Source organism: Mauremys mutica, chromosome 6, assembly GCF_020497125.1.
Source record: "Mauremys mutica isolate MM-2020 ecotype Southern chromosome 6, ASM2049712v1, whole genome shotgun sequence".
NCBI classification, from domain to species: domain Eukaryota; kingdom Metazoa; phylum Chordata; order Testudines; family Geoemydidae; genus Mauremys; species Mauremys mutica.
The window spans coordinates 50,421,812-50,436,076 of NC_059077.1; the positions used below are offsets into that span (position 1 = coordinate 50,421,812).

The 14,265-nt window shown below is 40.1% G+C and overlaps 1 protein-coding gene across 4 annotated transcripts in view; it reads right to left on the reverse strand.

The window, feature by feature from the left end:
- HAPLN1 (hyaluronan and proteoglycan link protein 1) overlaps nucleotides 1-14,265 on the reverse strand; it is a 92,480-nt gene that overhangs the window by 39,165 nt on the left and 39,050 nt on the right. For all 4 annotated transcript variants that reach the window (XM_045020162.1, XM_045020166.1, XM_045020167.1 and 1 more), the window contains one exon: nucleotides 11,906-12,029. In XM_045020162.1, the coding sequence (XP_044876097.1) occupies nucleotides 11,906-12,002 (97 nt within the window). In that variant the 5' untranslated portion in view covers nucleotides 12,003-12,029. The remainder of the gene's footprint in view (nucleotides 1-11,905; nucleotides 12,030-14,265) is intronic.

The following is a 14,265-nucleotide window of genomic DNA, read 5'->3' on the forward strand; positions in this document are numbered from 1 at the left end:
TGTCAAATGGTCTTTGTCAGATTTTATCCATCAAAAATTACTCAGAATGTAATGATTGTAATGCCACACAACATGGTAAGTAAGCATAGACCAGAAGTAACAGAGGAGGAGAAGGACCTCGGAGTATTGGTTGGATCACAGGATGACTATGAGCCACCAATGTGATATGGCCATTAAAAAAGCTAATGCGGTTTTAGGATGCATCAGGCGAGGTATTTCCAGCAAAGATAAGGTGTTAGTACGTTATTCAAGGCACTGGTGAGACCTCATCTGGAATACTGTGGGCAGTTCTGATCTCCCATGTTTAAGAAGGATGAATTCAAACTGGAACAGGTACAGAGAAGGGCTACTAGGATGATCCGAGGAATAGAAAACCTATCTTATGAAAGGAGACTCAAAGAGCTTGGCTTGTTTAGCCTAACCAAAAGAAGGTTATGGGGGGATATGATTGCTCTTTATAAATATATCAGAGGGATAAATATTAGGGAGGCAGAGAAATTATTTAAGCTTAGTACCAATGTGGACACAAGAACAAATGGATATAAACTGGACAGTAGGAAGTTTAGACTTGAAATTAGATGAAGGTTTCTAACCATTAGAGGAGTGAAGTTCTGGAACAGCCTTCCAAGGCGAGTAGTGGGGGCAAAACACATATCTGGCTTCAAGACTAAGCTTGATAAGTTTATGGAGGGGATGGTACGATGGGATAGCCTAATTTTGGCAATTAATTTGGCAATCGATCTTTGATTATCAGCAGGTAAGTATGCCCAGTGGTCTGTGATGGGATGTTAGATGGGCTGGGATCTGAGTTACTACAGAGAATTCTTTCCTGGGTGCTGGCCAGTGAGTCTTGCCCACATGCTCAGGATTTTACTGATCGCCGTATCTGGGGTCAGGAAGGAATTTTCCTCCAGGGCAGATTGGCAGAGGCCTTGGAGGTTTTTTGCCTTCCTCTGCAGCATGGGGCACGGGTCACTTGCTGGAGGATTCTCTGCAGCTTGAGGTCTTCAAACCACAATTTGAGGACTTCAATAACTAAGACATAGGTTAGGGGTTTGTTACAGGAGTGGGTGGGTGAGATTCTATGGCCTGCATTGTGCAGGAGGTCAGACTAGATGATCATAATGGTCCCTTCTGACCTTAAAGTCTATGAGTCTATGAGAGCTGAAGGGAAGAACTTACAGTCCAACTACAAAATATGTGAATAATGGAAGAAAACCACAATTTTAAGAATTTTTCCTTCAGCTATACTGAGTGTGTTTTGTCAGGTACATTCCTTTTACTGCCTACATGATCTATAGTTTCAGCTTCCAGGCACTATTTTGCTCCCAATGGTGGAACATCCATGGAGTTATTAGCTAGATTTGATTCCTGCTTTCAACAGCTTTGCTATTCTGTTATAGGATTTAAGCATAACCTTAGTCTTAAAATATGATCACTTACTCCTCGGATAGGGCAACAAAGTGGGCCATATTGCATTTATTCAAGGATTCAGTAGTCATTACAAAGGTAACACTAATCAGCCATTATATCTAGGGAATATTAGTACTAATAAGACTACATTTGAGTATCTGAAGTGAAGAATCTGTGGTAGTGACACATTTTTAACACAAAACATGAAGAATTATGCATGGAAACTTTTTTTCCCCCTATGTTTTTGTTTTGTTTTTTGGCGAAACACCTCTCTAAATTTGTTGTCTGGCCAACACAAGCTTTTTTGTACTTATTTGGCTGAAACACCAACTACACTTCATTTGTATCAAGAGAGAGCAAAATGCATAAGTGTCAAAGTTGTATTCTTCCAGCTCGAAACTTGTCAGGAAAATTATTTTCCACACATTATTTTTGTAAGTATTAATGCCAGATATGAGCCTCTGACGCACAGTATCTCATCATCTAGTCATAGAGATGCCAGAAATCTGGGTTGAAAGTTCACATAAAACTGTTCCAATCAACAATACTATGGCACTCTACCTCAGAGTAGCACCCGGGAACGCCCATATTCACCACTGTCATATAATTAGGATACATTTTTGTACAAAGTTTGCCTTGTGAGGTATCGTTTTAAAAGTTCTGATCTGGTGAACATTAATATCCTATTTAATTGTATATGCTATCATTGTATGGGAAGTTATGAAGTTTTGCTTACGTGTGTGTTACTGAAATATGTTGTGAGGTTGGGAACACACACAACCCGCCTTTCAGGTACAACAATGGAGTAGCCAGACAGCTGTTAATGGCTCATCAATGCCCCTCAAGGAAAGAATCCACTATCTTGGGCTGCCTTTGAGCAGAGACTGACAACTTGGCCAAATTAGGTGATGGGTCTGTTATCTGGATAAATATCCACTAGGGGTTTAAGATCAGATGGCCTTTAAGTGATGACTTGTATTCAAATTGCAAGTAGTGAACTATTAGTTTGCACCAGATCGCCCCTAATTTAGATTATTTTAAACTTTTTTGGTAATATTATGAAGAGAAAGCAGATAAGTATTCAGTTCAATTAAATGCAGCAAACGCAAGAAAAATAAGTCAGGAGCATAGAAGGATTAATAGAGATATTCTTCTTGCTATTGAGCTGTGTTGAGATTTTCTTGTCTGAATAAGGACTGCTGGGAAACAGTTGGCCATGAGAGGGCAGAGATAGGCCTGAGAGATTTGCTGCAGGGAGCCTACATTGGGGCCATAGAGACCACTGCAGAATCAGGGTTCGTCTCCCCACTCACTTCCTTCAAGACAAAAGAGCAAAGCACTCCAGGTCACTATGCTAATTCTGAAAGTGGCCAGTATCAGATGCCTTGTACAGCGGCTCTGGCTGCCAGCTGCTCCTCACTAGCTGACCACCTTATTGTGAGGAAGGGCGAGCTCTGGGTGCAGAGGACCTCTCCATACATGGAAATTTTGCCTGTCCTTGGTTGATCAATATGTCTTTCCTTTTCCAACGACATCAAATTTGCAAGTTTGCTTCTTACACTGTGGTGTACACAACAGAAAACTTGCTACTGTACATGCAGAGGGTGTATATAAAGGGTAGAGAAATTATGCTTAACATTAACTTTAAATCACAACTGTTCAAGGAAATGCTATAGCACAGGCCTAGCCAAACAAGTCCCATGTATTCTCTCCCCTGGGCTTTCTTGTTTGTTTTTTAAATCTTGGACAAATTGGATGCATATGTTAAAGCTTCCTATCACCCTTAAGGAATTAAGTTGGCAGTTAGTGCTTTAGCTGAGTCAACTTTGTTTATTGCAGAGTTGCAACTTACAGGAGGAGTATTTCTTCTCTCAAATAGATACCCTGGGTCTTTGAATTATTACACAGCAAGTGGCACTTTGAATGGGTTCAAAAGATACCCAAAAGTGAGTGTTGAGGGAAATCACAGTTTTCCTTATTTACAGTTTCTCAGAGTCCCTACGGGTTTGTCTTTGCAGAAAAATTATACTGCTTTAACTATACCAGTTTAGTTAAACCTGTACAGTCCTCCCAGTGTGGAGACTGTTACAACAGTATAGGGGTGCTTATACTGCTATAGTTTGTTTCTGTAAATGTAGGCCTAGTCTACACACAGTTTTATACCAATTTAACTATGTTGGTTACAGATGTGATTTTTTCCCCCAAGAGCATTCAATTGGTATAATCCCTAGTGCGGACACAGGTGTACCAGTATAAACGTGACTATGCCAGTTTAGCTTACTCTCTTATATTTCCATTATCTTTATTCCAGTATAGTTAATAGCAGTACAGTTTTGTGTGTAGACAAACCCATAAGAGAATAAGCTATACTAGAATAAGACACACTAATACACATAGACATATCTCAAGTTATTAGGAAGAAACAGGTAATAGTAATGGAGGATTCAATTATTAGAAATATAATAGTTGGGTTTGTGATGACCAGGAGAGCCTCGCGGTGAATTGCCTGCCAGGTGCAAAGGTTGTGGACCTCTCGAGATAGATTTACAGTCTGGGTAAGAAGCCAGAGGTTGTGGTACATGTAGGTACCAATGACACAGGGACAGGTAGGAGAGAAGTCATGGAGGCCAAATTTAGGCTCTTAGGTAAGAGATTGAAGTCCAGAACCTCCATGGTACATTCTTTGAAATGCTACCAGTTACACATGCAGGGCCAGTTAGACAGGCAGAACTGCCAGGTCTCAATCTGTGGATGAAACAATGGTGTTTGGATTAGAAATTTAGATTTACTAGGAACTGGGTTCCACCAAATCAAAATGGAACCAGATTGCTGGCATGTAAAATTTAAAAGGTTATAGGTTTTTAAACTAAGGGCTTGGGGAAAAGCCAGCAGGTGCCAAGTAGCACATGGTTCAGAAAGATACATCCCTTGGAGAAGAAATTATTAAAGGGGATATTCTATATCCTAGTAAAGAGGAGAGGATAAATTAATAAAGCACAGGTAGGAACAAAAGAGAAACAAACAAAAAAAGTCCCATTCAATTACATTACACGAAGGCAGACAACTATATTGACAAATTTTATAAGTGCTTCTATAAAAATGCAAGAAGTCTAAATACTAAAATGGGTGAACTTGAGTACCTGGTATTAAATGATTATATTGATACAACAGGCATCACAGAAACTTAGCGAAATGATGATAAATCAATGGGACATGGTAACATCATGGTACAAAATATGTAGGAATGATAGAGTAGGTCATGCTTGTGCGAGAATGGTATATACATGAAAGAAAGCATGGAGTCAAATATAGTGAAAGTCTTAAATGAATCAAACTGCACCATAGACTCTCTATGGATAGCAATTCCATTCTTGAATAATAAGAGTATAGCAGTAGGAATATACACTGACCACCTGACCGGGATGGTGATGGTGACTGAAATGGGGATTAGAGAGTCTACACAAACAGAAACCTCAATAATAATGGGGGATTTCAACTTTCCCCATATTGACTGAGTACATGTCATCTCAGGATGCAGAGATAAAATTTCTAGACATTATTAATGACTGCTTCTCGGCGCAGCTGGTCCTGGAACCCACAAGTGGAGAGGCAATTGTTGATTTAGTCCTAAATGGCACACGGGATCTGATCCAAGAGGTGAATATAGCTGAACCACTCAGTAACAGCAACTATAATGTAATTAAATTTAACATCCTTGAAGGAGGGAAATACAAAGAAACCCACTATAGTAGCATTTAAACTTCAGAAAGGGAACTGCACAAAAATGAGACGAGTTAAACTGAAATTAAAAGGAACAATCACAAGAATGAAATCCCTGCAAGCTAAAGGAGCACTTAAGGAAGACTAGGCTATTATGGAGAAGCTACATTAATTCTTTGTATCGACCTTCACTGCAGAGGATTTAATTTGAGGGAGATTCCCATACCCTGAGCCATTTTTTTTAGATGACTAATCTGATGAACTGTAGAGGAGGTTTTGGAACAAATCGATAAATTAAACAGTAATAAGTCACTAGGGCCAGATGGTATTCACTCAAGAGTTCTGCAATTTCATATTGAGTTCCTTCAGAACTACTTATTGTGGTATGTAACCTATCACTTAAATCAGCCTCTGTACCAGATGACTGGCAGATAGATAACATGACACCAATTTTTAAAAAAGGTTCCAGAGGTGATCCTGGCAATAATAAACCAGTAAACCTAACTTCAGTACCAGCAAATTGGTTGAAACCATAGTAAAGTACAGAATTATCAGACATGTAGATGAATACAATACACTGGGGAAGAGTCAACACAGCTTTTGTAAAGGGAAATCATGCCTCGCCAATCTATAAGAATTCTTTGAGGGTTCAACAAACATGTGGACAAGGATGATCCAGTGGACTTAGTATACTTGGACTTTCAGAAAACTTTTGATAAGGTCCCTCATTAACCATTCTTAAGCAAACTAAGCAGTCATGGGAGAAGAGGAAAGGCCCTCTTATGGATTAGTAACTGGTTAAAAGACAGGAAACAAAGGGTAGGAACAAACAGTCAATTTTCAGGGTAGAGAGAGGTAAATAGCAGGATCGACCCAAGAGCTATACTGGGACCAGTGCTGTTCAACATATTCATAAATGATCTGGAAAAAGGAGTAAACAGCAAAGTGGAAAAATTTATAGATGATACAAAATTACTTAAGAAAGGAAGTCTAAAGCAGACTGTGAAGAGTTACAAAGGGATCTCACAAAACTAGGTAGCTCAAGAAATTCAGTGTTGATAAATGCAGAGTAATGCACACGGAAAACATGATTCCAACCATACACACACAATGATGGGGTATAAATTAGCAGTTACTACTCAAGAAAGAGATGTTAGAGTCATCATGGATAGTTCTCCGAAAACATCTGTTTAATGTGCAGCAGCATTCAAAAAAGCTAACAGAATATTAGAAACCATGAGGAAAGAAACAGATAAGAGAAAATGTCATAATGCTACTATATAAATCCATGGTATGCCCACATCTTGAATACTGTGTGCAGTTCTGGTCGCCCATCTCAAAAAAGATTACCAGAATAGGAAAAATTACAGAGTAGAGTAACAAAGATGATTAGGGATATGGAACAGTTCCATCTGAGGAGACATTAAAGAGACTGGAACTGTTCAGCTTGGAAAAGAGATGGCTGAGGTCGGAAATGATCGAAATATATAAAATAATGTGGAGAAAGTGAATAAGGAAGTGTTATTTACCCCCTTATTATAAGCCAAGAACCAGGGGCCACCCAATGAAATTAGTAGATAGCAGCTTTAAAACAAACAAAGAAGTACTTCTTCATATAACACACAGTCAACCTGTGGAACTTATGGCCAGTGGATGTTGTGAAGGCCAAAACTATAATTGGGTACAAAAAAGAATTAGTTAAGTTCATGGAGGCTAGGTCTCTCAATGGCTATTAGCCAAGGTGGACAGAGATGCAACCCCATGCTCTGGGTGTCCCTAAACCTCTAACTGCTAGAAGTTAGGCCTGGATGACAGGGAATGGATCACTCAGGTCAAGTCTACACTATCGCTTAAGTTGATCTAATAACGCAAGTTTCACTCTGTCCAAACCCTCACTATGTCGGTGGGAGATGCTCTCCCGCTGACACAACTACCACTTCTCGCTGAGGTGGAGTCATTATGCCAACAGGAGAGTGCAGCTGCGCCGATGTAGCACTGTAGTGTACACTTGACCTCAATAAATTGTCCTGGTCTGTTGACTCATCCTGAAGCATCTGGCACTGGCCCCTGTTGGAAAATAGGATACTGGACTAGATGGATCATTGGTCTGATCCAGTATGGCCATTCTTATGTTCTTAATAAATGTTTTATCAGTAACTATCTGTAGCAGCAAACCCCCTTCTCTGTGACTAAAAAGCAATAACAAAAACCCCTTGTGTTTGTTGTAATGAAAATCTGCTGACTGTTTGGGGTGTCCATTTATTTTAGAGACCGACCTCTGTGTGTCTTTCCTATATGCTTCCCTCCAACTCTTTGAGGTTAAAGGACATTCCTTCAGGGCAGCTAAGAGCATAGGGACAACTACTTAGTATTCCACTTGAGCTGCTGCATATTGAGGAGGGAGAGGGCTTTTTGCTTATGGGTTCTCAGACAGACAGCATACAATCTGGCACTGAAAGTTCCCTCCCAGATAACTTACATGCCCATTGCAGACCTTCCCCAGAGAGAGTCGTGGGTAACAGAGATTTGCCTGTACCTCCCTGAAAATGTAAAGTGTCCAGTGTTGTCTCGGTCTGTTTATCTACTGCTAAACTCAAAGAATGGATTAATCAGAAACCATCCCTGCAGTGAGACTACAGGAGGACTCCTTGAACAATCTTGGGTTAGATCCCACTGTATTATTTGAAATTACACAAATAAAACCTCTGTCAAAGTTATCAAAAAATTATCCGTTAGCTCTACCATGTTATATTTAATTTTAAATTAAAAACAAACAAAAAATAAAAAAAACAAGGACCCTCTGGAAGACAGGTTGTCAAGTCTGTCCCCTTGTTTGTGATAATACAAGAGAGTTACTCAGAGCTTAGGGCAATGTAAATTCCAGGCTTTTATATGCCAATGCAAATGGGAAATTAAAGGTGAAGCATCCAGCGTTGCAGGCCATGGTAGGATCTCCTCTTTCCAGTTGGCTCTACAATTTACCAGGGCTCAGTGCTACGTGCTTCTTTTTAATAAGCTTCCAAAGCAGGCCAGCTTTTCTGATGAACAGGGTAGCCTCCCATGAACCAGAATCCAAAGAACTTCTGTGGCTTTTCCACTTTTTTGTAGCACAAACCACATGTAATACTTTGAGCCTTGGTTTGGGAAACCCCGGAAAGTGATGTTGTGCTTTGGAACCTTCATAAACTGAAGGAACTTCTCAAATTCAGAATCAAGAACCCAGTCCTGCAAGATGCTGAGTGACTTCCCCTCAGTAGGAAATGAAAGGGGCTTGGCACCTTACAGGACTGGATTGCAAACATGCTAAAGTCATGTGTGTGCAGACCAAGCCTAGAAAAAACTGTCTGTGCCTTGTGTCTGTTAATGAAAAAATATTGGGACAGCAAATCATTTAAGAATTTTAATTAAACTGAAAAATTTTCAATACAATTTATTTTCTGACCTCAAAATCTCTGCTAACCCTTGCTTAAATTGAAGTATTAACTCAACTTGCTCATTCTTCATTGTAGAATTCAGAAGTAATGTTACTAGTGGTGCCAGATCAACAGCCTTGGAGACTGGAGTCTGCTGTCAATGGAGCAGATAGTACCTGGGTAGCAGTACAACATATTTCCCTACACTGACTTGCTTCTGAGTGGCAGACCTTTCATGGAGGATCATCTCTAAAGGTAAATTCTCTCTTTTACCAGTTTAATGTGAGGCCTCTAGGATGAAGCAATCAACAATGGGGCTAATTAGTAACATTGTAGTGGAATTTTTGTAATGGGGCCATCTGCCTATTAGGAAATAAACTGATAACTCAACGAATAGGCCATGCTCAGTTATCTGAATTGTGTGATTTTTGGTCACTAATGAACTGGGATAGAGCTGAACCAAAGACCTACAGGAGAAGAGATGCTCTCTCTCAGGCTACTGCTATAGTGTGTATATTCTATTAGCAGCTTCCTTACAATATCAGGCCAAATTCTGCTCTCAGTTATACTAGTATAAATAAGGAGTAGATCCACTGAAGTCAATCAAGTTACACTGAAACCACTGTAATTGAGAGAAGAGTCTGGCCCACTGTCTTTTGAGATAACGAGCTACGTAGTTGATACAATAACTATTAACATCAGTATCGCAGCTCTGTGATTGGCTAGATATGATGCAGTTGCTTGGATTTCCCCATCCTGACTGGGACTTCAATCAGAGTTAGCTGGCTGAACCCACAAAAGACAGAAGGACTGCTTCTGATCTCAGCTATGCCAGCATAAATCTAAAGTAACTCCATTGAAGTAAATGGAGTTATTCTGGATTTTCACTAGCATAACTGAGAGCAGAATTGGCCCAGACATTATGTTGATTGGCTGGGGGGAAGCATCAAGAAGAAATAGCAGAGATTATTTCTTGCCCTTTGATTGTACGGGGTATGCCTGACCTTTGTAATTAAAAGTTCACAGCTGAGGGATACTGTTAAACATTCTGTGCAGTTTCTGGTTTTCAGACAGCAGCAGTGGTCAAGAGCACTTTTCTCCATCCAGTGTCAGCTGGAAGGTTGCAACCTTTCCTTTTCAATGTGGACCCTGCTACAGTTATCCAGAACTTTGTCATCTCCAGACTGAAGTACTCCTGTGCATTGCTCCCTATGATGACAGTACCTGTAAACCTCTCAGAGACTTCAGCTGTGCTGAAGAATGCTGCTGCCTCCTTTATTTGGTGGTGCTTTTTGCATGTAGCATTTTACCCATATGCTCCAGAGCCTGAACTAACTTCCATCTTGTTTCTAGGTCTGGATCTTTTCATATGTTGTGCAGCTCTAGGCAGAATGTAGTTCCAACTCTAAATGGAGCCTCTGGGCACTACCAGAATACAAATAATTAACAAAATAATAATTAATTGTAAAAACATCAGGTGTGCAGTCTAACCTATTATGTCCTTTACAATTTGCATCCTGTGTATCTTAGGAGCCACCTCACTGCTTGTGTTCTATACTATGAAGTGTAGTGGTCTCTCTAACCAACAGAAATTGGTCCAATAAAAGATATTATCTCACCCACCTTCTCTGTGCTCTATACTGACCATTCAGTTCAGATGATGTGCAACAGCTAAATAAAGTCCCTTGATGTTATGTACATCCACAAGTGGGGTTAGGGCATTTTCAGTGGATGATCCTCAACTGTGAAATTCACTCTCCCACTTGGTCTTAGAGAGCCTGAATCAGCTGAACTTCAGGGCTCGTAGTAAAGCTGGACTATAATAATTACTCAGGCTTTATTCTGAGGAGGTGAATCGAAAGCGGAAGAGCTCAGATTTTGTGGGTGGGAAAGAGGTTTAGCAGATGTTTTGCCAGCTTTGAACTATTCTGCTATATCCTTTCATAGACTGAGTTGATTGTAAGCAGAGAGACTGACAATAAGTGAATTGTACAGCTTGAAAAATAAACTCAAAGTAGTAGGTGAATAAGCAATTTTAAGAGGTGAAATTTAGGTAGAGCTGCCTTTGGTTTTGTTTAAATGTTTGCTTCAGCACTAAGAGTGATCTTCAAAAAAATAAATAAAAAAGTCCAGTGCTATGAAGCAATGAAGTGTTATGATGAGAAAGGAAGACTTAAACATTAATTAGACACCAATGTCAAATATAAAATTCACTTTTGGGAATGAATGCTCACTGTGTCACAGAACCATTATGTCTTCAGTTTGATTTGCATATTTCTTTGACCTTCATAGCATGAATTTCTTTATAGTGAAACCAGCTCTCAGTGACTCTTATTTGACCTTGAAGATATAAGGGCCTGGTCCTAATAGGTGCAAAGCACTTACAAATCCCTGGAAAGTCATTGGGAGTTGCGAGTGCTCTGCACCTCTCAGTATTGAGCCTTAACTTGATATTTTATTTTATAAGGAAGCTCAAATAACATAATTTGATGAGTAGTAAGAAAAAGGCACCAAACTTTTTTTCCCTCTCTCTCTGTCTCCCCCTCACACACACACACACACACACACACACACAGCAGTAAAACACCACGTTTCTTAATTCTGCAAAATTTATATGTTACAGCTATTATCTCAACCAGTGCTAGTAAACATACAAATAAAGGAAGGCAAATCTCTGCCTGTCCTTATGGCATAAATGTCCTGGCTTTCCTCATACAGGATGACCCTCAACAACTGAAGCTAGGACTGAAAAAACATCTGCATTGTGCTGCAGACTCAAATCCTGATACAGCTCTAAGCTTTAGGATTCGAATGAACCCAACAAGATTATGCAGAGGGGCAGAATAACTCTACACATTAATTAGAGCTATGTGGAAGGACATATTTATTTTGGGGTAAGCTACTTTTTCTGACATTTGTGTGCCTGATTCTGATTTCATTTCACTGTCTTTCTAAGTATTAATCAGCCATTATCATAATCTGTGATGTGAAGATTTGGTATGAGCCAGCCTTAAATCATATTTATGCCATAATAAAGTAAAGGTATTTAAATCTGCTGCAGTTGCTAATTACTTTAGACTGCATTCTTTTTTTTTTAAATATGCTGGCTTTTACTCACAAATTATTGCAATGATTGACTAACTGCTGTTAAAAGTAAGCAATGCAACTTTCATTTTCCAAAATTTCTTTAAGAGTATAATAATGCAATAGAACAGAAGAAAAAGGGCTCAATATTAACAGTGTAAAAAAAACCAGGCAGTGCAGCAGGACTGAAAATTAAGGAACATTAAGCACAACAATATCTCTGAGGACTATTAATGTATTGGTAATTTCTGTTGTATATATCTGTATTTCCTTACCTTGGATGTGAATAATTCTGTCATGCTCCAGAGTGTAGTTGCCAGTATGTTCAGCCCAGCAGATAGAAATCAGCACCAGAAAGAGTAGACTCTTCATTTTTTATAGCCAAAAGAATCTTCTTCACTGTGAGAGCATCACATACAAAAAGGCTTGTGAATTTTGGAAGTCTTTAGTGTTGCACTGCACAACTTGTTACAGCCTGATCATGGTATAACGAGTCTATAAAATATTTAACCCTCTCTGCTGAAAAAGTTACAGTAGCTAGTATTTTAGACATAAAGACTGAAGCTTTTCTCATTAGAGTTACCTACATCCCTTTAAATTAAACTAGAAATCAAAAAATATTTAACTCTATCTATGCAGAAGTGCAAATATGAACATATACAAGTACACATAAACATACACAAAATAGTAAGCAATAACTGCTTCTAAAAATGTTTTAGTGTACTTTTGGTTTTCCAAAACTACTCCATATTGGTCTATTAATGCAAGTAACAATGATCTAATCTATAACCATATACTGTATAATACAAACAAATACAAATGAATCCTTAGCAAGTAAATCGTATTTTCATGGCATTTTAGTCCAGGCTGCAAGTTAGCTTAGCAAAATGGGTGTTAAGTTTACTTGATCCAAACAGAAAAGATGACAGAATATTTGTCAGACAGATCACAAAAGATATATTTTATTTCAGATCCACTTACCATTTTAAAGGGTGCCTAAGTATACAGTGAAATGTTGGGAACCATGCACAAAGTAGGTTAGAGTTCTATAGGCTACCACTGCAGTTGCCCTGATTGATTTTTCATTCATTTCTACCTAGAATGCTGACGCACTAACTTAGTGTGCCAGGTAGGGTCTCTGCAGTCAGCAGAGCTGAGCGCTGCAGGGAAAATCTCTGCCAGCCTCAGAGTAATAATTAGGCAAATGAAGACCTGAAATAGATAACAAGGCATAAAATACAAAACCCTTTTGCAGAGGGTTTAAGCTGATGTAGTCTTCAGAGCAATCACTATTATAACACTGGATTCTCTAAATAGAGGAACATATTCTCAAACTTCGCCTTTCAAGAGACTAGGATTTTTTTTAATAAACTTCAAATAATGAGAATGTTATGAAACACAACTACTTATGATATACTCAGTATATTCTTACTGAATATAGCTTACTAACAGAGAAAGCACATTTTATTATCTTGTTTTCTTATATCAGAGCTAGACAGGAGTCTGACCTCAAACCCAAGGTTGGCTCCAGGCACCAGCTTAGCAAGCAAGGTGCTTGGGGTGGCCACTCCGGAGAAGGGTGGCAGGTCCAGCTATTCGGCTGCAATTCGGTCGGAGTGAAGGACCTCCCGCAGATCGCGATCGCAGCTTTATTTAGTTTATAGTTTTTGGCTGCTTGGGGCGGCAAAACCCCTGGAGCCGGCCCTGCTCTAACCCCAGATAAAAAACACCCCCAAACTTAGGGGGGTACTCACAGTCAGAACCCAGATCAAAATCTGAACTCTGCAAACAGTCTCTATCCCTATAATACAGTAGCCCCTGGATGTAAATAAATTACTCATGAACATGAAGGTGTTTTGAATCCAGATCCAAATGTGATTTGAGCCTCTCTAGTCATAAGCGAACAAGCACAAATAGCACAATTGTGCTCCTATTTTTTCCCTATAATAGAACTTTCATGTCAGCACTGCTGCAGAATGCTGGGGACAAGAAAACAGGGCTGCCTGGGGCGGGGGGGGGGGGGGGGAAGTGGGGCAATTTGCCCCAGGCCCCACAGGGACCCCCATGAGAGTTTTTCGGGGGCCCTGGAGCAGGGTCCTTCACTCGCGGGGCCCGGCCCCCCCCCAGAAAACTCTCATGGGGCCCGGGCCCCCAAAGCTTCTTCCGCTCCGGGTCTTTGGCAGCAATTCGGCAACGGGGGGTCCTTCCGCCCCGGGACCCACCGCCGAAATGCCGGGTCTTCGGCGGCAATTCAGCAACGGGAGACCCGCTGCCGAAGACCCCAGGCCCCCTGAATCCTCTGGGCGGCCCTGCAAGAACAAGGGCAGAATATTAACAAACAGGGTCCAACTGTCCAGGGACCCTTACCTTTGATAAAGATGAATCTTTGTGTTATCATGGATTCTAGAGTGAGATGACTTTGAAGTCTGATTTTTGCTTTCTTTAACAATGTTTGATACCTTGGTTCAGTGATCCCTTGGATAGCCTTTGCTGGAGTGGTTCCTATGTTTCCTGGCTGAATTTTTAAAGATGCTTTTCTCTAGTGAAACCCATAGGGAAAGACAGACAGCAATGTCATGCCACCTGCCCTGCCAACTGGTGACTCCCAATGTACTGACAACATTCCCTCTGAGAC